This window comes from Myiozetetes cayanensis, unplaced genomic scaffold, assembly GCF_022539395.1.
Source record: "Myiozetetes cayanensis isolate MyiCay16 unplaced genomic scaffold, myiCay2020 scf2-11, whole genome shotgun sequence".
NCBI classification, from domain to species: Eukaryota; Metazoa; Chordata; class Aves; order Passeriformes; family Tyrannidae; genus Myiozetetes; species Myiozetetes cayanensis.
In genome coordinates, this window is record NW_026087411.1 from 54,723,775 (window position 1) to 54,748,933 (window position 25,159).

The following is a 25,159-nucleotide window of genomic DNA, read 5'->3' on the forward strand; positions in this document are numbered from 1 at the left end:
AGCCAGTCTTTACTGTGCCTGCTCACAGTTTTGTGAAGAGTTTTGTTTAAGAGTTTTGCTTAAGTCCCTCAGTACTTTCCATATAAGACACAATAAAAATGCAACTAACTGCACCAATGTTGTTTAGTATGGCTGTATTAATCGGTGTATGGGGTTTCTTTTTTTTTTTCTTTATTTTTCTGTGCAGATAGCTGTGTCACCATAGAAGAGATGAAGAGAACTTTGCTCTAGGAGATCACAAGTATCTTTGGGTCATTCTGCATCTCAGTATTTAATAACAATGGAAAATGTCCAAATGCTATAACAAGTCTTTGCAAATGTATAATAAACTGTTTAGAAAAGTTCATGCCATGAACTGAACTGTATAATACTCACATTAGTGTACAGACACAAATCTAATGCCTATAGACTACTGCGTGGAAAGTTCCAAAGAGAAAGAAAAGTCTGTGAACTTGCAACAGCCCTGGAAAAATGGGAGCAACAAAACTTTAAAAAGCACAGCTTTGGACACACTCCATGTGTCTGCACAGCTTTCAAGTGAACTAGCACTTAAGACCTTGTGTAATAAGATGGACTCTGGGGACACAGCTATAGGACAAAAAGCTACCTCAAGGTCTGGAGAAACTGCTAAAGTACCAAGCAGATGGAGGCAGGAACATACAGCTGTTATTAAGATGAGCACTTTTGGCAATCAAGAAGTACAGAGGCAACCACAAGTAGATCACGAGCAAATAGGAAACACGGCATCAGCACAACTTTTTAGTTCTGGGAAACTGGTATCATCAAATGAAGCTGCACAGCAGGTCACAGAGAAGCAATATCCACAGCATCGTCCAAGTCCTTACTCATGTCAACATTCACTTTCTTTCCCACAGCATTCATTGCCACAAGGCTTCTTGCACAACATAAAGCCACATCAGAGCTTGGAAGGCCCTCCGTGGCAGTTTCCTAGCCACTTGCAATCAGTTGCCTCAGAGGACTTATTTCCTTTTCATATGCATAGCCATAGCGGAGGTTTCTCCAGGAAGAAGATTTCAAGTTTGAACCCTGCATACAGCCAATATTCACAGAAATCTTTAGAACAATCAGAAGATGCTCACAAAAAGGAGCACAAACCCAAAAAACCTGGCAAATACATTTGTCCTTACTGTAACAGGGCCTGTGCCAAACCTAGTGTACTTAAAAAGCATATTAGGTCTCATACTGGTGAGCGACCATACCCTTGTGTTCCTTGTGGTTTCTCCTTCAAGACGAAAAGCAACCTTTACAAACACAGGAAGTCACATGCCCATGCAATTAAGGCAGGATTGGTACCTTTCACAGAGTCAGCAGTCTCTAAATTGGACCTTGATGCCAGTTACATTGATGTGGAAGCTGAAATACATTCAGATGGTGAGCAGAGCACAGACACTGATGAGGAGACCTCACTCCTAATGGAAGGGTCTGACAAACTGAGCCCTGTCTCGCAGCTCCCCTTGGACATTGCTAGCAGAAGTGGTTTTCACTCCTCCATGGAAGAGTCCTTGGTGGGGCCGATGAAAGTGCCCATTTTGATTATCCCTAAAAGTGGGATTCAGTTACCGAGTGAGAGTTCTCCATATATCGGCTCTGATATGTTGCAAACCCCATCCTTAAGTACCAAGTCTGATGACTCTCATACAGTTAAACAGCGACTTGCACTAAGATTGTCGGAGAAAAAAGGACAAGATTCTGAGCAGTCCTTAAACCTTCTGAGCCCACATAGTAAAGGAAGCACTGACTCTGGTTATTTTTCCCGCTCAGAAAGTGCTGAGCAGCAAATTAGCCCACCAAATACTAATGCAAAGTCTTATGAAGAGATAATTTTTGGGAAGTTCTATAGGATTAATCAAAGGACAGCACTAACTGTAGCCACAACAAATCAGGAACACACTTTAATGGGTAGAAAGGGCAAAACAGACCCATCACCTCTTCTAAATAACAGATTAGATATCAAGATGCTTGAGGAACATATTTCTCAGCTGACTCCAAATAAAGATGAACTTGTTGACTCCAGTAATTTGAGCACTATTAAATCTGCACAAGTTTATCCAGGCAGCAATACAGAATGTAGACAATCCCAGATCACCACATCATCCATCAAAAGTGAAACCAACTTGTACCAAGTCAGTCAGCAGGGTGACGTACCTGTCCTTCTAGAGCCCCCAGTAGATTCCTCTCCTCTTATTAGAAGTAACTCCATGCCAACCTCTTCTGCAAACAACCTAAGTATTCCCCCATCTCTGAGAGGAAGCCATTCATTTGATGAGAAGATGACTGGTTCTGATGATGTATTTTACCCTGGAACAGTGGGAATATCCCACCAAAGAATGTTGAGAAGACAGGCTGCCTTTGAACTGCCATCTGTACAGGAGGGGCACTCAGATTCGGACTATCATGGAAGACCAGGGAAAAACATCATTATTGCTTCCAGCAGACAGACAGCAGGTGACAAAGGGCCATCCTTAAAAGAGAAGAAAGGAGACAAGACCTTTTATGATTATGATGTCAGTGGAAAGCACTACAGAAAGTGGGAAGAATTTGAAGCTCAGAAGCAGAACTACAGGGACTCACCATCCTTAGGTGGGATGAACAAGGGGGGAGAGTTTTTTGTTGATCCACTTGGGCAATCTCAGTCAGTGCCATCCATGCTTGGAACAACTTTTGAAAACAGAAAGCGTAGGAAAGAGGAGAGCGTTGGAGATGAGGAAGATAGTCCCATGCTTTGCAGCAGTACAACTGGCACCACTGGGGGAACTCAACCTTTGGACTTTGATCCCAAATCCCAAATTCAGGAAGTGCCAAGAAGCGGATTTGCCCTTCAAGGCCTGGACAATGCTCCCCATTGCCATGTGGAGCGTTTTGAAATCTGCAGGCCTTACTTGCAGTCTGGAAGCCCAGCAGCTTCTTTGGAAGACTCATCCTTAACTGCAGAGCAAGAAAAGACTGCAGAATCACTGGTTAGAAAGCCCCCTGGAAATGTCATCTCTGTCATTCAACACACAAACTCATTGAGTAGGCCAAACTCATTTGAAAGGTCTGAATCTACAGAACATATTGCATGCCAGCAGGAAAAGATCTATTCACCATCTGAAACATGTGAGAGCGAGATTTGTGAGTCCCCAATGAGCCCAGACCGAGCTCCACAAATGGAAAGTGCTGACACCAATAAACCATCTCCATCCCAGCAGCCTCAGCCGTGTCATATGCAGCCCAGGTTGGTTCGCCAGCACAACATACAGGTACCTGAAATTCGTGTCACAGAGGAGCCAGATAAGCCTGAAAAAGATAAAGAAGTGCAGAGTAAAGACCAGGAGAGACCCACTGAAGAATTTCAGTGGCCCCAGAGAAGTGAAACCCTTTCTCAACTTCCAGCTGAAAAGCTACCACCCAAAAAGAAGCGTTTACGACTGGCTGACATGGAGCACTCCTCTGGAGAATCCAGCTTTGAGTCCACAGGTACAAGCCTCTCTCGCAGCCCTAGCCAAGAGAGTAATTTGTCCCACAGTTCGAGTTTCTCAATGTCCTTTGAAAGAGAAGAGAATATGAAGTTCATCACGCCTCCCAGACAAGATGAATTTGGAAAACAGTCTGAGTTTTTAACAGTTCCAGCTGGTGCTTACTCACTTTCCGTCCCTGGGCATCACCATCAGAGGGAAATGAGACGCTGCTCATCTGAACAGATGCCCTGCCCTCATGCTGCTGAAATCCCAGAGATCCGAAGTAAATCCTTTGATTATGGGAACCTGTCTCATGCCGCTTCAGCTGGGACACCTACTTTGGCGCTGTCTCCATCCCGAGAAAGGAAGAAATGCTTCTTGGTTCGCCAGGCTTCCTTCAGTGGTTTTCCAGAGATTTCTCAGACTGATCAGAGCACGGAACAAAGTATAAAGCAGGAACAGATGGAACACTCACAGGCTGGTCTTCGCTCCTCCCAACTTGCCTGGCATCACTCCCCTTCCTCTGTACTTCAGCCTATTCAGGTAGATGACTCTGGAAAACAGGCTATTGGCTCTTGTACTCAACTTAGTAACAGCTCATCCCACCTTGCCCAGCAACAGGCTCTTGTTGCAGACAGCCCAGAAATGTTAAGGACTCCATTAATCCAACAAGCACCTTATATTCCTAACAAACATCCATCAGAGCAGCAGCAGCTATTTGCACATCAGGAAAAAGTCCCATTTTCCCCTATTCATAGCACCTTATTTCAGTTCCCCTATCCAGCTGTCTGCATGGTTCACTTACCACCATCTCAGCAGCCTCTCTTGTGGCAGTCATGCACAGAACCTCTGAACTTCCAGCATCAATTTGTACAACAACTGCAGAAATCTTATGTCAAACAACCTTTCCAAACAGATGTTCATCCAAGTTATCACCTGGAACATACACCGGAGCTTATAGGAAAGCAAGCAGCTGATTATATGCACGCTAAAGAGCAAGCATACCAGCATTACTCAGGAACATCTGGACAGTATTCAAAAAATACTCTTGCTAAGTACCAGTCAGACCATAGCATTAAATCAACAGATACCTCCTCTGAGCAGCATCTTCAGGCAGATTTTGACTCCCCAAGTGATGGATCTATACAATCTTTGCCAGGAACAATTGTTCCTGTCAGGATTCAAACCCATGTGCCATCTTATGGTAGTGTCATGTACACAAGCATTTCCCAGATCCTTGGACAGAGCAACAGTCCTGCAATTGTAATTTGTAAAGTCGATGAGACAGTTTCTCAAAGAACATTGGTAACTAATGCAACCATGCAAGGAATTGGATTTAACATAGCTCATATGTTGGGTCAGCATGGAGGACTAGAAAAATATCCTTTGTGGAAAGTGCCACAGACGCTACCACTTGGGTTGGAACCACCGATTCCCTTGTGTTTGCCTTCGAGTTCTGACATGGCTTCAACCTTGGGAGGAAGCAAACGAATGCTTTCGCCTGCCAGCAGCTTGGAGCTCTTCATGGAGACCAAGCAGCAGAAACGAGTCAAAGAAGAAAAAATGTACGGGCAGATAGTTGAGGAACTGAGTGCTGTTGAGTTAACTAACTCAGATATAAAGAAAGATTTTCCAAAAATGCAGAAACCTCAACTAGTAAGGCAGAGCTGTGCTACCGAGCCAAAAGAAAGTCTGCCATCCATGTCATCCTCTTCTTCACTGTCATCCTCATCATCTCAAGATTTCCCATCTGTCAGCATGCCGGCAGCTGATGCTTTCCCACCGAGCAGAGAGAAACTTTCCAGTTTTGATTCCGCATCACCGGCACAGAAGTCCAGTGTCCCATCTGAAGGGAGAGACTCACCAGAAGAACTGGATGTGGATGAAACAGCCTCAGATATGAGCATGAGTCCACAGAGGTCTTCATTGCCACCAGGAGAAATTCAGACAGAAGACCAGCTGAAACATCAAAAATTGCCTCTTGGGATGTTAGTCCAGATGTCATCTAGTGCTGTTGGGAAAGTCACAGCTTCAACCATTCTTCTGACAGACGTAGCAGATTTCCAGCAGATCCTTCAGTTCCCAAGTCTGCGTACTACTACTACTGTGAGCTGGTGTTTCTTAAACTATACAAAACCAAATTACACTCAGCAACCAACCCTCAAAGCTTCTGTTTATGCTTCATGGTGTATAAGTTCATGTAACCCAAACCCATCTGGGTTAAGTACAAAGACCACTTTAGCACTTTTAAGGTCCAAGCAAAAAAACACCACGGAAATCTACACTCTGGCTGCTATGCATAGACCTGGAGCTGGTAAACTGACATCATCAAGTGCATGGAAGCAGTTTGCTCAGGTAAATAAGAAATTTTAATAAAATTAAATTCATATATCTTTATATGAGAAATTTCTAGTAAACTATAAAATGTAAGTTAATGTGGTTTGTTTTTTTTTTTTAAAGATTCCCCGTTGGGAATCCGTGACAACTTTTGAGCCTCAGTTTATCCTTCTGCAAGCTCTGCTACTTCTGCTATCTCTGTCTGTCTCCATTTTCAAAATAAGGTGTAAAAAGTGAGGCTTTTAAAGCTTTCCCTTCATGTGTGCCAGAGCCTGATACATTATCTCCTTTTATTTTGCCCTTTGTTTTTACTGTGTCCCAATTCAAACAGTATCAGACACAAACGTCCATGTGCATTTGTAAGTAAAGATAAATATTGAGTAAGGATTTTCAGATCCTTTTAATGTCTTTTACATGTCAGCTCTTACTCATGGATTAAACATTAGATGATGGTGCCAGGGAAAATTCTGTAATGGCAATACCTTCTGAGGCTTTTCCATCTCTCTTTTCAATGATTTTTTTTTCTGAGGAAAGATATAGTATTGTCTTTTCTGTCAAGACTCTCATAAAGATTTGTCCATGTTGCCTCCTCACTTATTCTCTGTCAAATTAAATGGGACAGATTAGTTCATCGTATAGAGTTGCACCAAAATGAGAGTTTGGCTTTGACATGGAATGTTAAAAGTATTTGAAATGAAGTGTGCATTTATTGTGTGCTCCAGCAGTAACACCCTTCCTTGACTTTGTTCTACAGATGAAACACGAGCCATTCTTCTTGTTTGGCAGCAAGCTTGAAAAGAAAGTAGTGGGGAATATTATAAAAGAAAGAGTAAAAGGAGACATTCATGGAGATAAAGACATTACATCCAAACAAACTGAGCCGATACGAATTAAAATCTTTGAAGGAGGGTAAGAAAATATAACTGGAAATTTTAAGCTCAGACTGTCATTTTAAAGACATTTGAAAGTGAATATGAATGGATTAGGATGTGAACAGTCTCCTGTGTTCTTGCCATGTCTTGTAGCTCCCAAGCCTCTCCTTTTTTGTGTGTATTTGTCAGTCTTAAAACAAACTGCAGGATACCTGTATACTTATTCAGGCTCAATTTTACTACTAGGAGAATTATGTTTTCCATCTGTGTGAGAGCACTCACTCAAAATATACCCTGTCTTTGTATTTAAAGGCCTTCAGGAGGATGTCTTTCCATCTTTAGAAGCTGTATGTACTTCCAGTCGCTTGAATGGATTGACTATGCATGCTTAGTCTTATTCTTGTAATACTTTATTATTTACTGAGGTTGGATTTTGGAGATAAAATGTACGATGCCAATGAAATTTATGGTATCTAAGCCTAATCCATGTGTGGTTGATAAAATAATGTTTCATTCTGCTGTGGCAATCTATCACTCAAGTGATAATAGAAAAAAAGAGGGGGAAAGGAGACTTGAAAGCCCATTAACATTGTTTTGAGGCTTATGAAACTTGTTATGAAAAGAAAATGAGATAGACACTTGTCTCTGCAGTATGCTCTAAAATACTGTTTAGTTTCTTCTGCAGAATTCTGATACAATGCAGTTAATTTGCCAGTTTTTAGTAGAGAATAGTCAGGTGGCTGCACAAGATGGGTTTTTCAGTCTTCCCAAACTCAGATGGTCTCACAGCATTGTTTTATTGGTGTAACTAAATAACTCAAGAGGGAGATGTGACAAATTCGTACATCCATTTCCTTCTCCTGTCAGTTTGCACCCTTTAAAATATCAGTTGTCCTTCATTGGCATGTTTTTCGCTAAGGTTGAGTAGTCTCCATGAAACTAACATTGGTACTTCTCTGTAGTTGGCAGCACTGAGGGAGTATAGCCTACATCTTGCTCAAAAGACTGAAAAAGCTATTTTGGAGATTTTTATAGGTATGCTGGCCCAAACACTCTGATCCTGACTGTTCTCTGTAGCTGTACCTTGTCCTAGTACCTAAGCCAGTAGACTAGCTTTACAAGAGTGACCCAAATTCAGCGGTGAGCCTAAGTTTATGAAAAATTTATAGAGCTGTTGCTTCAACTCACACCCACTTTAAAGTATAAAATTTGCATGCTTCCCATCTATGTATCATTTCTGAATTTGGATGACCCTGCTGAAGACAGTCTGCGCTGATGTAAGCTGCATGATGAGAGGTCAGAAAAGTAAAAGTGTGTTAAGAAAAGCAGATCAGTGTGAGCTGCAGGAGATCACTCCATAAAAAGCCTCTACTGTTTAATACCTTCTTTAAGAAATTTTGTGTTTTACTTACACCACCTTAAGTTTTCCTGTACACCAATAAGGTTTATCAAACTATTTGTGTAAACTCATATAATTCACACTTGACCTAGAAATATATCCTAATAATACTTGACTATGTTTAGATAGTGTTTGAGTAAAATAAAACATAAGAAACCTTGCTGTGCACATTGACTTCTGGAGTGGGGAGAATAAGTCTCTGCGGTAGATTGGGGCTTCCTCAATAGGAGCATATAACCTGCAAAACTACAGCCAGTGAGGGGATGCAGTGTCAATAGGTCCACTCTTTTTTTATGCATCATTATTTTATGGTACCTTTTACATGAATTATTTGTGGAAGAATAAATTCATTATTTTCATTACTTGGGCTATTTTTAAGTGGATATAATATACCTTAGATATTATTACCATATCTTGCATTGTTTTCTGTCCTGGTTATTGAATTTGTCCTTCTCTTCAGGTTGTTGTTTATGACTTCTGAAAGCTAGTTTTTCACATGGGTGTATTTCTGTTCTTGCTTGCTTTTTTGTGTTTGTAGAGCTATTCTGTTCTTCTCTCATCAGGCTCATCTTCATCTCCTCTCAGCAAGTAGTGCAAGGAACTATGTAACAAATGTCTGTCATCTTCGTTTCACATTTTCTCTCCTGTACAGATAAATGTGCATGGTGATATATTGTTTCAGCAGTGTATTTTCATTTTGGTTTTCAGTTGTCATGGGGAGTGGGTTTCCTTAGGCTTTGTGATTGCTTTTGCTTCATAGGTGCAAAGAATGTAATTCAGAATCCATAGCTGAGAAAGATCTGTTGTTGTCAGGTTTTGGTTTGTGGGAAAGCCTGTCCACCTGGCAGGGAAGTGCAGCTCTGCAGCTGCTTTGTGCTGCGTGGTGGAGCGCTTGTGTGGCAGCCAGGGAAAAAGCAAATAGATGGGGCTGGGGATGAGGAAGAAACTGAAGGAACTGAATCGATGCAGTTGAGGCAAAAAGTAGATCACAGAATTATAGAATTGTTACGGTTGGAAAATGCCTCTAAGATCATCAAGTCCAACCATCAGCCTAGTACCACCAGATGTCAGAGCACATCACCACCTCACTGCACTTAAGCCCATCAGGAGCATTTTGTAAGCACTGTATCAGAGGGAGTTTTGAAGGAAGAAACTAACCAGCATATTATTACCTCTGGCAGGAGCCTTGATTCAGGTGAAATTATCTGAATCACAAAATCTGCTTTCCATCATCTGTGACTGCAAAATCCTGACAGGATATGAAGTACTGTTTCTCAAGGAGTAATTTGTAGTTCAGTACTTGCTGTAGTACAGATAGTTACTAATGGTGTGAAAAGAAGGGAGGGACAGAGCAAGCATGCCTGCTTACCTGATGTCTGGCTTAATGACATTGTCAGCTGATCACAAGAGTTCAGTTTGCTTATGTTTTCTCTTTTATATCTATCAGTAATAGACTCTAGTTGAAAAATCCCAATAATTAGCATTTTGGATAGAAATTGCAGGACTCTGAGACATGTTAATGCTTTCTAGCTCAAGAGTCCCATTCAAATCAAACACAGAGCAGCAGTGACCAAAGTCCTTACATGAACATCATGTAGTAGAGGTGGGAAATTACTCAAAACTTTGAGAGAGGCTCAAGTTAAATAGTAAGATCTAATATTCCTGAGGGCAAAAAGATAATCACCATAGACTCAGTCTTCTGGTCTTTTACTTTTGGACCAGACTTTCTTTAAATGTCAAGTTTGTGTGTGTCATTTCTCTTACAGTCATTGTTATGATGAAGCATACTTAAAGAGTCAAGGTCAGTTATGGTCAAAAACCATCTATATGAATGATGAAGGGACAGATCTTGCATTATTGTCTTTGTGCCCAATGGGATCTGACAGGTGACAGAAGCCAGTGGAATGAGGTCAAGCAGAAGAACAGCAGAGATGGAGCAACTGAAAAGCACGTTATAACACCGCATTTATCTTACCAGTATCAATCAGGGGTGATATGGTAGACTTCATCCCAGCAAAATCAGACTGTAAGGAGAGATAAAAAGAAGATAAAATGGCAGTATTTCAAACAATAATGGACATTTTTTCTGTCTGTGGGAGAAAGCCTGGAGGTAGTTGATGAAGTTGATAGAGAGATGACTAGCAGTCATTGACGTGTGTATGAAGGAGAACCTGGGAAATAGGGCACAGAAAAGCAGAATCCCAGAAATGTTATACAGAAAAACCTGGTAGAGAGATGACTAAATATTAAATTGCATTAGACTATGCTAGTTTTGCCCATGGTGCCAGGAACAATAAAGGAAAAGGAATAGGGCCAACTTTATTGGAAATGAGATAAATCCCCCCTGAATTTAGGCATCCACATCTAAAAGAGGAGCTCATGTGTTTAGTAGATAGCAAGAGGGACATGAGAACAGGAGACTGGTTTATGTTTTTCTAAGATATTAACTTCAGTATATATATTGCCAGTGATACAGCTGAACATATGGAAGAAGTGTTCATCTAAGAAAAGCACACTTGAAAAATGTTTCAGCTCTGTAACTCAAAAATTGTGACTTGCTTCTTGTAGAGTTATCATCTCATTAGCAGAATCTCACAGTCCCTTTCTTATTTAAAGTACTGACTGTCAGTACCAAAGACAGTTTGTGGGCTGTGCATCCACAGGGTGACTAAAAGTACTTTGTGCTGCTTAAGGAGAGGGCAGTGGAGGACAGAGGACAGAAAAATATTATTTCTCAGTTCTTGCACTTTCTCTGTTTGGGTGGAATTCTCCCCTAAAGGAATGCCCAGCACTCTTCAAACCTCAGAACAGCCTGAGAATATTCCCTGGACACTTTTAGATTTCAGTATTAACGATTTATCATGATAATAAAGGCAATGTACAGCTTTACATAGACTTGCATATCTTATTTATTTTCTAACTACACAGTGTGTAATCAGCAAAAATAGCATGATAAGCATATGCCTGTGCTAAGAAAAATTCCTGTAATAGCTTTCTGCTAAATATCCACATTGGAAGTTTCCCATTTTATTTCTAAAGCATCATGTACCTGAGTGAACTCAACTCCATGTTCCTTTAGGGAGAGGTTTATCTTTTGGAATGTCAGGCATCTGTAGTGTAAATGTGTACATCCTTGCTCATCATATGCATTCCCTTTATGCTTAAGGGGAAGAAATGGGCATTTCCAGGATGTGATTTATCTGATCCCAAGGGATGAATAGACTAAAATAGTTAAATTAATTGTGCTGCAAAACAGCACTGTTTTCAGTGGTGGTAAATGTCTGTGTTGTATGAGGCTATGCTTACCTGAAACAAATCAAACCCTCAGGCTTATATTTGAAGTTGTGTGGTGTCTGTAGGTTCATTGGTTTCCTGACAAGATGTTTATACTATTCTCATACTGCAACCTGTTGGTCTCAGGTTGTTCAAACACACTGGGACCAGTGCATCCACTGAAAGGCCAATACTTTGTGAGTTCCAGAGTGAAAATTCAGTAGTTCTTTTATATTTTCTGAGCAAGTTTATATGTGCTTTGATGAGATACATACAGGATCAGGATCAGATGCATAGAGGTGATGTTTGTACGTGTATGAGACCTAGAGTCCGTATGACTTAAATACTTGCTCTCTTCCAACAGGTATAAATCAAATGAGGATTATGTCTATGTCAGAGGTCGTGGCCGAGGAAAGTACATTTGTGAAGAATGTGGCATTCGCTGCAAAAAGCCAAGCATGCTCAAAAAACATATCCGCACTCACACTGATGTCCGGCCTTACGTATGCAAGTTGTGCAACTTTGCCTTCAAAACTAAAGGTACTTGACCCTTTTTGCTGAACTCTTGCCACTTCTGGGTATTTCGCCATCTGGGATCCAACCATCCATTGCAATCAAGAAGAAAATTTTCTTCATAATAGAAATATTGTGTTTATGTATACAGGACTCTATGGGCAAGTTTCTGTTTTTGCTTCTGTTCAATTGATCCAGGGATTTTGTGAGACTCTGAGACTCCTTACATGGCTTCATTAAGAGCTATAGGCCCTTGGCTGGTCCTTCTGTCTGCAGAGAAAATGTAGTAGCATAAGAACTCCCCTGAAAAATAATACTCTGCCAACATTGTTACATAGTGCAAATTTTAATTGCAGCAACACTTAAATGCTACCAGGAGAGTACACTTGTTATGACATAATGTAGAAGCAGAGCATCAGCTGCTGAGGGAAACATGCCTTCATGGGCTTTACAGAGGGTCAGTTTCAAGTTTATAAATAATGTATGTCTCCCAGATGGGTTACTCCATCCACTGTGGCATTAATTATGAATAGAGATCTGATAGCTTCTGTTCACATGTATTTATCAGCACAGAAAAAAAGCTTCCATTTGTCACCCTGAGGCCACAGATAATGATATTCTTTGGAATTCAGATTTGTGGTGCAACCATCTCCTTAAAAGAAAAATCCTTTCCTCTGGTAGCATTTCTTTGCAGCACAGCCAAATGAGCCTTACATTCTCAGTTTCTTAGCTTCCCTTTAGCAGACAAGGGAAATGGATTCTGGTCCCAGTGCAGTGAACTTAGTTGAAGGGGGAGAAAGGAAGCTGAAGGAAATTTCTCCCAAGATCCCAGTGCAGCTTCATGGCTGTTTTGAGGATTGAGAATTGTAATAGTTTCCATGACTCTAGCACTTCTTCCTGTGCCAAAGATGGGAATAGCTGATGGATGGTAGTAGACCCATCAACCTAATTTAAGATGAGAACTTTCATGGGCATGTAGAGACAAAGACAAGGAGCTGCTTGTTTGTAGTCCCAGTAGACTATCTGGTGAGCTGTTCTCATATCATTGCTTATATTTGACATTGCTGGAGGAATGGGTCTTAAGGAGGGACTTGAAGGAGTATTGTGGTTTTACAGCTGTGTTCATAGAGGACATTCCAGGAAGAGGAGATGGCGTGGAAAAAAAAGTGAAATTGCTTGCTGAGGCTGGCATTTCTGTCAGAGAAGAAGAAACACAGAGGAGGTGGTATGCTATTGCACAAGAAGGGCATGAGTAGGAAGAGACTAAGCCTTCGAAATACAAGAAGTGTTTAACTGGTGTGTTACTGCTTATGAGCAGTTGTCAGCCTCATAGCTATTGTTGCTATTCTGCTGAGAGCAGTAGAGGACAGACTTTCAGAGGTACTTAGGTTTTTACTGTACACTCTGAGCATTTAGCTATTCAGAAGCATCAGTGGTGAAGTTAGCTGGGACTGAACATCAAAGAAGAAGAACCTGGCTTGTGAGCTTCTAAGCACACCTCCAACTATCCAGCAGAGCGGTGCAGTGTTCCTGCCCCCAGGTTGCATGTGCCACACACACCGTCTGGAGATGCTGTTTGGGGCCCCACAAGCAGCAGAAATGCATTCACAAGGGGCTTTCCTTGAGCTAAGAAGCACCATTTCTTGGCAGTGGGTTGGGTTTTCTTATGCCATGCTTTCCCTCTTGTGTGTTGCAAATGAGACTGAAGTGGATAATGGATTAGAGTGATATTCTCCTATTTGTGCTTTATGCTCAAGATTCTTTGTCATGAAATGTCTCTTGGGGCCAGTCTCAACCCAGTTTCTTATCTGTGAAAAAACAGACCAAGACCGGCACTCCAGAAAGTCAATAGTCTAGTGTTAGATTGCTCCCTCAGGGTAATGGGAGATCTGATTTCAAATCTCTGCCGTGTCTGATTCAAATCTGTACTTTAAATCTGGGAGCTGAACCTGAATTTCCCACATCCCAGGTGAGTGCTGCAAGTACAGCTCCTCTCAGTTGAGAGATTGCAGCTAAGTGGTAAAATTGCATAGAGAAGTTGGTAGGATATTTTTGCCTCAAAATGCTTCAAATACTCTGAACATTTGGAAGCTACATGTGAGGTAAATGGGAGAACCCTTATCTTGAAACCTACTGCATAACTAGGAGTGTGAGCCCTGAATGGCTGTTGTGCAGTGGACTTACTTCGATATCTGGGCAGTCTGTACATATTGTGAACACCAAGCCCAGGAATACATAACATCCAGAAGTTAGTTTTTTAGCTTGCTGGGGTGCCTCAATGTCAGGTGGAAAATAGGAGAGATGCCTGTATACCTCTCAGACCCTGAGTTTATTAGAATTTTTTATTTTCTTAAGGTATAAAATCCCATTCTCATTAGAAGAGGCTCTGAGGGAAATGGGTTGGATGAGTCAGACCTGTCTGTTGTGGTGTTTTTTAAAGATAAAACCCGTCATCTGCAGGATAACAGAGTTAAGATGCACTGAAACCTGACCTGAAGAGTGATCCTTGCTGTTGTCCATTAATTAAATTAATCTCTGATCCATAGGAAATCTGACAAAACATATGAAGTCTAAAGCACACATGAAAAAATGCCTGGAGCTTGGAGTATCAATGACATCTGTAGATGATGCTGAAACTGAAGAAGCAGGTATGTCAGAATGATTTAATTTAGTTGGAATGGCTTCTGGAGAATGCAAATGACTCATTGCCATTTAGCACAGTGCCTGGCTAATACTGGGATATTAAGAGTATTTGGGGCATTTTTTAATTAAGAGGTATCTTTTTAATAAACAGGAAGTATAAAAAATAAATCCTATTCAGTTCTCTGAGTTACATTTTTATTAAGATATATGCAGAGGAGCTAGAAATAAAAGTATGACTTGTTGTCAGTTGTCTCATACAAATTTCCCAATCTTTCCACTTATAAATGTGAGAGATGGCAATGTTTAGTGAAGTTGCAAGGTAGCGTAGGGTCAATTTGCTTTTATACTTTCTTTCAAGGATAGAGTTTTAAGGTATTATCTTGAAAAAATGTGGTTTCAGACTATGAAGAATGGCTTTGTGCAGCCGTCCCAGATGATGGGCATCCAGCAATGACAGTGGGTAGGTTGGGGGATGAAAGTGGCGTAAGGTGTAAGTAGGTGTGGTAAGTGCTCACCATTTTGACTTGCTGTGGCTATTTCAGAAAACATGGAGGACATGCAGCAGGAAGCAGAGAAGAGCAGCAACCTGGCAGGCCTGTCGGCAGAGCACCAGTTTTCTGACGCGGAGGAATCAGATGGCGAGGATGGCGATGACAACGACGACGATGATGAAGATGAGGATGATTTTGATGATACTCAGGGAGACTCGACACCAAAAACCAGATCAAGAAGCACCAGCCCACAGCCCCCTCGGTTCTCCTCCTTGTCCGTGAACTCGGCTGGAGCCTCGCAGGGAGCTTCCCCCGAGGGCTCCCTTTCAGTGGGACACTCTTCCCTCATCAGCTACTTGGTCACCTTACCTAGCATTCAGGTTACTCAGCTTATAACACCAAGCGACTCCTGTGAAGATACACAAATGACAGAATATCAGAGGTTTTTCCAGAGTAAGAGTACAGATTCAGAGCCCGATAAAGACAGATTGGACATACCTAGCTGCATGGATGAGGATTACACACTTTCCTTAGACCCCAGTTCATCTCCAAGGGACCTCTCACCCTCCAGTCGACAATCGTCACCTGGCTATGATTCTTCACCCTACAGAGATAACTCACCAAAGAGGTATTTAATGCCAAAAGGGGATTTGTCACCCAGAAGGCACCTGTCACCCCGAAGAGATATTTCACCCATGAGGCACCTTTCCCCACGAAAAGAGGCGGTGCTGAGGAGAGAGTTGTCACCAAGACGGGATGTGTCACCAAGGCGTCACCTGTCACCAAGGAGACCAATGTCACCAGGGAAAGATGCATCTGTTCGAAGAGATTTGTCTCCTAGGCGAGAGAGGAGATATATGGCCTCAGTTAGGGCGGCATCTCCCCGGAGGGGCTTATACCATAATCCAGCACTGTCCATGGGTCAATATTTACAGTCTGAATCTATTCCAGTGGGACATTCAGTAAGTATGAAAGAATATTTTCATTCCTCTTATCAAAAACAGTGCTCTTACCGAATTTATGCATAACATTTTTTAAAATCTTTGCAGCTTTGTAGAAGAAGGCATAAATTTGAGCCTTAGTGGAAAGTCCCAGAACAAATGCAAGAAACTTGAAATAGACAGGGACCAAGTCAGGATGCTGATTCAATTTGATGCACTAGAGTCAGACTATAGGGGGTTGAATCTTCACTTGATACAACCCTGAGTAGCTTCATTAGCTTCAATAAAATTAGGCTGGTTTGCATTTTCTCTCTCCATATTTATGAAGTGTCATTTTTTTAAATGGCCCAGGAAGTTTGCATGGTGCGTGAGGAGTGTTTCTGCACTGTAAAAAATCTTCTGCTTCCCAGATCAGATGGGATCAAACCAAGATCAAGGCTTGAGGTCCTGTCTCTGACGTTTAGTGCTCATCACTGAGTATTGTTTAATGGAATAAAAATGCTAAGATAAATGAAATCTCTCAGAAAAGCAGAGTATCCACTGAAATCAGGATCTGTAGCTGGAATTTGAAGGACATTATTGTGTGAGAGGAGCAGGTAACTGTCTGCCCTACAGAAAGCACCATCACAACTGGCTGTTCCAACAGGGGCGCAACTGTCTGGGTGGAAATATGCAAAATTTGCACAACTGCTGTCTGTGCTGTTCCCTTTTAGTAAATCAACTCTCAGTAACTGCTAGTTTGGCACTTTTGACCAGCTCTACCATTCACAAAGCATTCCCTTCACAAATAGGTTTGGTCTTTAGACGTAAGGAACGACCTTGCTGTAAATGCACCTGCTTATTTATTTACTATGCTTCCCTCGCCATGTTTGATGTTGTGGCTGCCCTCTCACTGCCTGCCTCCTCAGCCTGTATATGTGGGTTCAGCCTGGGCAAGCTGAAGAAGGGTGACTGATTAAATGGCCCTTGAGCAAGGGCACACCGAAACCCTGTGCACTCTGAAATCCAGCTGAAACAGGATACAAATCCCACCAGAAGTTCTATTGACAAAGTGAGGAAGCACAAGAGGATGAAGAGCCACCAGTTGAACTGTCCAAATGTCTTAGTATCAAATGGGTGGGATTATATGGGATGCTGCAGCTGACATTGTGCAGGGTGCCCCAGTCCCTCGTGTCCCACTTGAGACACTCTGGCATCCTGTAGTAGAGATTTTGGATGTGTAACGATACTACCAAAAGGGTATGTAAGCAGTCATCCTTGGTCATCTGACAGGTTTTGCTATCATGTTTTCCTTGTGTGTTATGCACACTTTCCAGCAAGGTGTTTAGCACATTGTAAGGACTCTGTTAGCACTCCTAGCTCCTTCTTTTGAAAAGCCCACCACACCAGATGAACTTCTAACACTTACCTTATTTTTGAGGTAGGAGCAGCCATGTGGCAGTGAAAACCCAAGTCAATTGCCTTACAGAAATCATCAGTAACTCAGTGGCATGTTGAGTGTTTCAAGAGGGAAGCCCAGATCTCAGTAGAGTCACTGTGACCGTAATACAGGCATCACTGCAAGTGGAGCCCAGGCAATTTTAAATGAAAAAATGACAAGTGAGGATGACTGCCCATCACAACAAACAATTGCAAGGAAGGAAAGATGGATTCCTCACCTCTTGATGCCTTTCTGGAAGATGTACTTTAGCCAAACAGTAGTTGAGTTTAAGTGACACAAGTTATTATACTCAGTGTGTGGGAAGACAGATAACACCTGAGCTGCTATAAATGAAAGTTGTCAGAGAAGAAAAAGGAATAAAGGCTAGTTTTCACTTTCAGAGTAGTGAAATCCAGCAAATCAGAATATCATTAGCAGCTGCATCAGTGATGCACGTGCCAGTTTACAATCCTGACAATACTTTTAAGAGCTGCATTGGGTTCCCAGTCCTTGCATGAGTAAGAGTTGTTTTGTGCTTCTGGTGCCTGCAATTTCCAGAAGAGGCCAGTTTTATTTCTTCTCTGCTGAAGTTGATGTATTTGCTCTAGTCTCTCTGGCCAATGCTGGTCTAGTTCCCCTTCATGTTGCTTCATGTTGAATGTCCATGCACTTTGGTGGTCTTGTGCAAAGAGCTTGTGAAGTGTTCTGGCATTGAAAGCACAGCGTAGAAAGCAATTGAAAGTGAAATTGAAAGGAAGTGAATTGAAAGGAAGTGAAAAAGAGCACAGGTAAAGTAACTATTTTTTTACCTTGTACAAAAATACAGAAAAATACACTCTTTTTTTCCTTTGACAGTTGATAACAGGATACACTGTTGCAACAAAATACTCTCTCCAGAGTAGCCTAAGACTCTGTTGTATGTTGGGGCACACTTGGCCTTGACAAGTTAAATTGATGTCTTTAAAATTAAAGGCAGATATTCTTTGCTCTCTAAATAGATTTGGGGTCTTCTCTTCTGTGGATGCCAGAGGTTTCTTTCCTTTCTGAGGAGGTTGATGCTATTATTGGAGGGCTCCGATTCTTCTCCCCAGTCATTTTCTGCCAGTCCTGAGACAAAGAGAAGGAATAGGAAGACTGCATTTGTTCACCCTGAATGAATGAATCTCTGTTACCATTTTATTTTGGATCAAGCATATGTCTCTGTTGTCACATTTATTGTGCTTTGACTCAGATTGCAGATCAGTCTTGGAGTAAGTGATCTGAATTGTTGTCAGATGAAATTAAACTGAAAAATGTTCTCCAGGAGTGCAGCAGGTGCACTGGAACTGTGAGTGGCCATTCAAGCGAGTGAAAAGAGACCACATAGCAGTAATCCAAAGCAACCTTCCCCTGCGAGCCCACTACACTTGTATTATGAGTATGGGATCCAGCACCAACAGTTTCACTCCACTCCTGCTTGTGCCAAGTCTTAGTGCATCCCACTACTACCTAGTGCAGACTAGAGTTTTTGCCTCTTCTTTCAGCCCCAGGACTAGAGACCATGAGACTGTGAATATATCTTCTTGTGAGTGGTACACTTGACTCTAGCAACTGTTTTAGCTCCTAGGAAGTAGCGCATTTTGATTGTGTTGCCGTTTTGTTTCTCATCTCATTTACTTTGAAGTCCAAAGCCTGTCTTGATATATTTAGAAGGGATGAAGGGAGTTAGGCACTTCTATAACCACTTTAAAGTTGATAGGACTTAAGGTCCTTTGTTCATCTCAGATATGGGTATTAAATCCCTTCCTAAATACTCACTACTTTATCATCTTGAGTGAAATGCATTCCCATACAGAGAGCCAGCCACTTCTGAAGTCCAAGTAAACTGTAAATAGGTTCACTGATGAATCTGGGCTACTATGATGCATTCTCAGTGGGGCTGCAAATTGAGCTGATCCTGAAACTGAAGCCCACACAGAGTTTTAGTCTCTTTATTAAGCATCATGTCTTTCAGAAAGCACATTGGTAATATGCTCTGTTACTGAATTTCGCTGCAGATTTGAACATTTTCTGATTTTTAACTTTAAAAAACCTCAAGTACTTTATGATACAGTAATCAAAGAGGCTGTTTTCCACCCAACATCTTTTTGCAAGCTGTGGTCTGAGGCTGTCTGGAGAATGTCTGTGAAGGATGCTTGGCTTTGAAAGCCAAGCTGGAGCGGGTCCAGAGAAGAGCAATGAGGCTGGTGAACGGACTTGAGCACAAGTCCTGTGAGGAGAGGCTGAGGGAGCTGGGGTTGTTTAGTCTGGAGAAGAGGAGGCTCAGGGGAGACCTCATCACTCTCTGCAACTACCTGAGAGGAGGTTGTAGCCAGGTGGGAGTTGGTGTCTTCTCCCAGGCAATCAGCAGTAGGACAAGAGGGTACGGGCTTAAGCTCTGTCAGAGGAGGTTTAGGTTGGATATTAGAAAGAAGTTCTTTACAGAGAGAGTGATCAGGCATCGGAATGGCCTGCCCGGAGAGGTGGTGGATTCACCGTCCTTGGAGGTTTTTAAGACAAGTCTGGATGTGGCACTGAGTGCCATGATCTAGTAATCACAGTGGGGTTGGATCAAGGGTTGGACTTGATGATCTCAGAGGTCTCTTCCAACCCAGTTAATTCTATGATTCTATGATTCCATGATTCTATGAAATGTGATCTTCCTCTGAATCTCCCACAGCTTGTTTTGGGTGATGTACCAGATACAGGGTAAACCCTATCTCATCCCTGAGGCATTCTGTGGGACCCGTGAAGCTGGATATGGCTTTACTCAGGGGTGTGATACGACTAGGTCAGAGCATTTAATGAAAAGCTGCTGCATAGTATTGTTGCTTTGGAAATTATATGTCATCTGGAGTTGAAGGGAAATATGCTAATCTGTAACAAATGAGAATTAATAGGAAACGAACTGGATTCTCATCACCTGACAAAGAGAGGAAGCATGGCAGCAACCTCTCAGCACTGGCAGCAACCCATTCTGACTGCACTGCAAAAAGATACTGTGACTTCCTGTGCTGTGCTCTGTGATCTAATCCTTGCCCTGTCAACCGAATAAAGTATCTGGATTTTCAGGATGCTTGTTGAAAAAAGACAGTCTTTTCCCATGAATATGTACATGTGTGTCTGCTTGTAGGTATGAAAATGCTAGATATTGGTAAAGGAAACAAAAGCAGAATAAGAGGTCGGAACAGTTATTAGTGCCTGTAACAATTTATGTTGTCTGTTTCTAAACTTACCTACCAGAGACTAGAGAAAGATAATCCCATATATACTCAACCAGGCTTAGAAGGTGTCCAGTGGACATGCACAGCCTGTCACTGTCTGTGTAAAAATTGGGCATATGAGACGTGTTGGATGATGCTGCTGATCTTAAAGCATGTAGTAGTTTCTATCATGTTAGCCACCTCTATCTGACAAGGGCAAACTGTTGCTCTATTCCCTTTTGAAACTGTGGCAGGGTACGAGATGAAGCCAATGTCTTTCTCAGAGATTTGTGTGTGACTAGGTTTGTTCTTTGATGAGTTTTACTCTTTTTTTTTTCTTTTTTTTTTTTAGTTGCTTTTACTCAATTTCTCTTAGCCCAAGTTCACATCAGATGCAATAGTGATAGATGTCATGGCTTAGGAAACATCCAAGAGGACAGTATGACTGAGAAACGAGTTGACAGACCAAAGATGGAAAAAAAAAATAGGGGGCAAGCAGATGTGCAGAGGTGAGGTTAGTGATAGGAAGGACTGACAGGGTAGGTTAACTGAGTCTTGTGCAGTTTATTGGCAACTGCAGTTTATTTTGTAAATTTTTCCCCATTCAGCAGTATAATGTGCTGTCACTGTGCCATCTTATGACAGTTTCTCTTTCTTGAGACTCAAGCATCTCACTTTCTGAATAGGAAAATTCCCAACATTTATTAGTCTCTGAAAAATAACATCTCTGAAATTTGAGTCTGGTGATTATGGGTCACCCTTCCTGTCTCAATGTTGATTTATATTAAAGAAGACAAAGCATCTGAGCACAGTGAGATTGAGCCCTTGGGTAGCACAGGAACTGAATCTTTAATTGCCCCCTAAACCAGCTCCCTGGGATGGGATCAAGAGGTTGCTTAATGCCTTGAGAGCTAGGATTTTCCAGCAGTGAAGTGCTGCCACTTTAATGCGTTGGCATTTAACAGCGTAGTCCTTGGGCTGCCACACGAGGGCTGTGATAGTGTTATAGCTCTGGGGCAATTGATTGGTGTTTGGTCAATTTACAGAGCAGAGATGAGCATTTTTTTCATTTAATTTCATACGAGAGTTCCTGAGAGTTGTGTGGCCAAATCCCACACGTAATTATGAAAATGTCATCCTGCACTTCTGTAATCATTGTTCCTCTGTTCAACAATAAATGATAATTAATCATCAGATAGCAAACAATTTTTAAAACTTAAGAATGAAAAAAAAAGAAACCCAAAAGCCCAGGGCATATTTAATACTGAGTGGAGATGGAACTATTCATTCTTCCAAGGCAGGAACTAATGGGAAGGCACTGAAAATGTCAATATTGCAAGATTGGCTTTTATTGGCCATCACAAAATCCTCCATTCTTCTCAATCCCATTATGAGTGAGTGAGTCTCCCTGGGACAGAATCATCACTTTTGCTCACAGCAAAGCCTGTGCTTTTGTTACTATTTATTGTTTACACTGCAGATATGCCAGAATGGTTCTTCATTGTCTCAGTAACTAGAAAAATTTGTGTCTTCATTGCACAGAGGCACTTGAGCTTCCATGAAAATACCCACCCCCTTTCATCAGGGATTTGGTAAAGCTCACAGGGAACAAGTGCCTTCTTTGGGACTCAAGAACAGAATCTTTCAAAAGGCAGAAAATACGTACATGCCATCAGATTTTCTCCATTACACCAAGCAGTGGTGGTGAGCAGGGGGCATTCGAATGTGTATTTCTCTGCAACAAAGTCTTGATAGCCAGTGTGGGCTGCAAATGCCAGCAGAGTTTTCCAGAAAAGAAGATAAAATGGATCTCCAGGCTAAATTTCTCTGTTTACCCCAAATTCTCCTCAAAGTTTCAGTTGAATATAATACTCTTCACTTCCTGACCTAAATTGCTGCATTTTGTTGCTGAGCTCTCTTAACTAGCTACTGCCTTTCACCTCAGAGGCATGAGCCCTGTAGGTCTGAGCTGAGCAAAACTTTCTGTTGTTTGGGTATGCAATTAGTGGAGTGTTTCAAATGCTTTGGGGTCCATCTGCATGAAAGGTGCTTTATGAAAGGGAGGTTGTGTTAGACAGGAAAACAGATAGGTGGTTTGGCAGCCAGACAAGAATTCTGCTCGTAGCAGTGCTGACATTTCTTTTTCTTTTCTTTCCTTTTTTTTTTTTTTTTTTCTGGTTACAGAGAAGGGGGTTGTCTCAGGCACCTTACTTCAGTGTATATGGAGAAAAAGGAGGCATGGAGCACCGCAGGTCTAGCCTGTTCCCTGAAGGTCCGAGTGACTATGTCTTCAGTCATCTTCCACTACACTCCCAGCAACAGATCCGAGCACCTATCCCCATGATGCCTATTGGGGGTATCCAGATGGTCCATGCAGTACCCATGGCCCTTTCAGGTTTACATTCTCCGTCCACTTTGGCCCTGCAGAGGGAGGTCTCTGAGGAGAAGCAAAGAGGAACTGTGGAAACCCTTACAAAAGAATCGTATAGTATTTCTAAGCACCATGAGAAACGTACCTCTCCGCACAGCTTGCACCCCAACGCTCCCTCCAGCATGCCCTCCTCGCCGTTGATGTTGCTGACACAGAGCACATCGGAGGACAGTGTCGTGGCTACCGAGAGGGAGCAGGAGGAGAACATACAGACTTGTACAAAAGCCATAGCCTCTCTGCGAATCGCCACAGAAGAAGCCGTTCTGCATGGGGCAGAGCAGCTGCAGAGGCCTTCTGAGCCTCACCAGAAACCCTTAGAAAGTGCACATTTTAGCATTAAACACTTTAGTGGATCTGAGCCGGGCCAGACCTGTGCCTCAGCCACCCATCCTGACTTGCACGGTGGTGAGCAGGACAGTTTTGGTACATCACAGACTGCGTTAGCGCATCCCACCTTTTACAGCAAGAGCTTTGTGGACGTCCGGCAGCTGGGCTTTCACAGCAGGAGCGACCCCCCATCAAGCACACAGGAGAGGAAAGATCCGTCATCTGAGAAGAGCAAGCCACATTGATCTGAGATGCATGGAGACTTTCACCCATACATTTACACCACCATTTTTTTTCCTAGAGATAGAAGAAGTATTCAACTTTACAGCATGCCTGTTCTAAGTTACAGTAGTTTGCTATTATATATACTTTTGTTATATCAAAAGAATTAGATAAAGTAACAAGTCATCATGAGCCTGACCAAAACTAAATTTGAAATTCTTATTGGGTCTGGTACTTTTAAATTGTACAGATGTTTGTGCCTTTTCTTTACTTTGCTTATATTCTTATAAGCATTTTTTTAGCAGTAATTTGTACATATTTTAGAATTTGTGTATCTGCTTTGTAATAAATGTAATTTCTTTCCTTTTTTGGACACTTGGATCTAAATGATGTAAAACAGAACAGCATCAATATATGTGAGGTTGCACTAAAACATATTTTTATATGATTAAAACTGAACAGCTTTTATGTACAGCTCTGATTCTGTAATACTAATATTTATTTACTTTGTTTCATAAATTGTAAATTTTTTTCTTAATGTTGTGGATTGCTTTTCTATGTGAAGCATGGGATTTACTGTTGCGTAATTAGAACAAAATGTATATTGTAAAACAAGATATTTAAACTAGAGTATCTTATCTTATTCTGCACTTATGCATTAGTTAAAAAAAAAAAAGATAAAGGATGTATCAGTCAGTTCTTAACTCTTGTAATTTTTTTTTGTCTCTTGTTTGCCAGATTGACTATAACTTAAGTGCTGATTGTGATTTTAAACTGATAGTACCGTAAAGCATTAAAGTAAAACAATGTGCTATTGTGAGTTTTTTCAAAGCTTTATAAAACAGTTATAAATATATTAAAAGTATTTGGTCTTATGTGAACATGTTGATCTATATACTCCTTAAAAAGCTATGGGAAAACATTCCACCCCATGTAAATATGTGCATCACTGGTGCCATCTGTGTAGCTCACCGGGACCGGCAAGGTTTGCTATGCTGGTGCTTCCAGGATTGGAGCCAGGGCAGCGCTGACTGCCGGGAGGCAGAGTCCAGCAGTGTCATGACCTGCTCCCCAACCTCCAGCAGCAGGGTGGCAAGGCCCCTACGGCCGCACAGGGCTGGGTGAGGAGCCGGCCTGCTGGCTGGACACACGGTGCCCTGCCAAGCCCTGGCAGTCCCCTGCTAGTGAGGGCTGACCAAGGGGCACGTTCGCTCCTGAGTAAGTGCACCAGAGTGTCATTGAGGGGTTTGGAGTGGAGAAAAAGGTGTTTCTTGCACATGAACTCCACAGCTGGTCACTTCCAACCGCAGTACCTGGGTCATCTTCAGGGGAGGCTCCCATTCTGTCCTGTTCCATGTTGCCTGGTGGACGGAGGTGTGTGGCCCTGCCGGTGAGGCAGAGACCACCGTCACCACAGCCTCTTCTGAAATGGGATTCATGGGCAAGAGAGTCACAGTCTTCCAGAGCAGGGTCTTCATCTGGGCAAGGTTTGCTCCAAAGGAAAGTCAGGAGGAGCCCGGGCTTGTGTTTGAACACGTGTGGTGGGTTACCACTACCACCAGCAGCATGCGTGCATGCACGCACGCACACACACACACACACACACTCAAA

The 25,159-nt window shown here is 42.0% G+C and overlaps 1 protein-coding gene across 8 annotated transcripts in view; it reads left to right on the forward strand.

Moving 5' to 3' along the window:
- The window catches only part of HIVEP2 (HIVEP zinc finger 2), a 139,973-nt gene extending 115,544 nt beyond the window's left edge, over positions 1–24,429 (forward strand). For all 8 annotated transcript variants that reach the window (XM_050316836.1, XM_050316835.1, XM_050316834.1 and 5 more), the window contains 6 exons: positions 188–5,813; positions 6,550–6,704; positions 11,704–11,879; positions 14,399–14,500; positions 15,038–15,948; positions 22,753–24,429. In XM_050316836.1, the coding sequence (XP_050172793.1) occupies positions 399–5,813; positions 6,550–6,704; positions 11,704–11,879; positions 14,399–14,500; positions 15,038–15,948; positions 22,753–23,571 (7,578 nt within the window). In that variant the 5' untranslated portion in view covers positions 188–398 and the 3' untranslated portion in view covers positions 23,572–24,429. The remainder of the gene's footprint in view (positions 1–187; positions 5,814–6,549; positions 6,705–11,703; positions 11,880–14,398; positions 14,501–15,037; positions 15,949–22,752) is intronic.
- Positions 24,430–25,159: the final 730 nt, after the last annotated feature.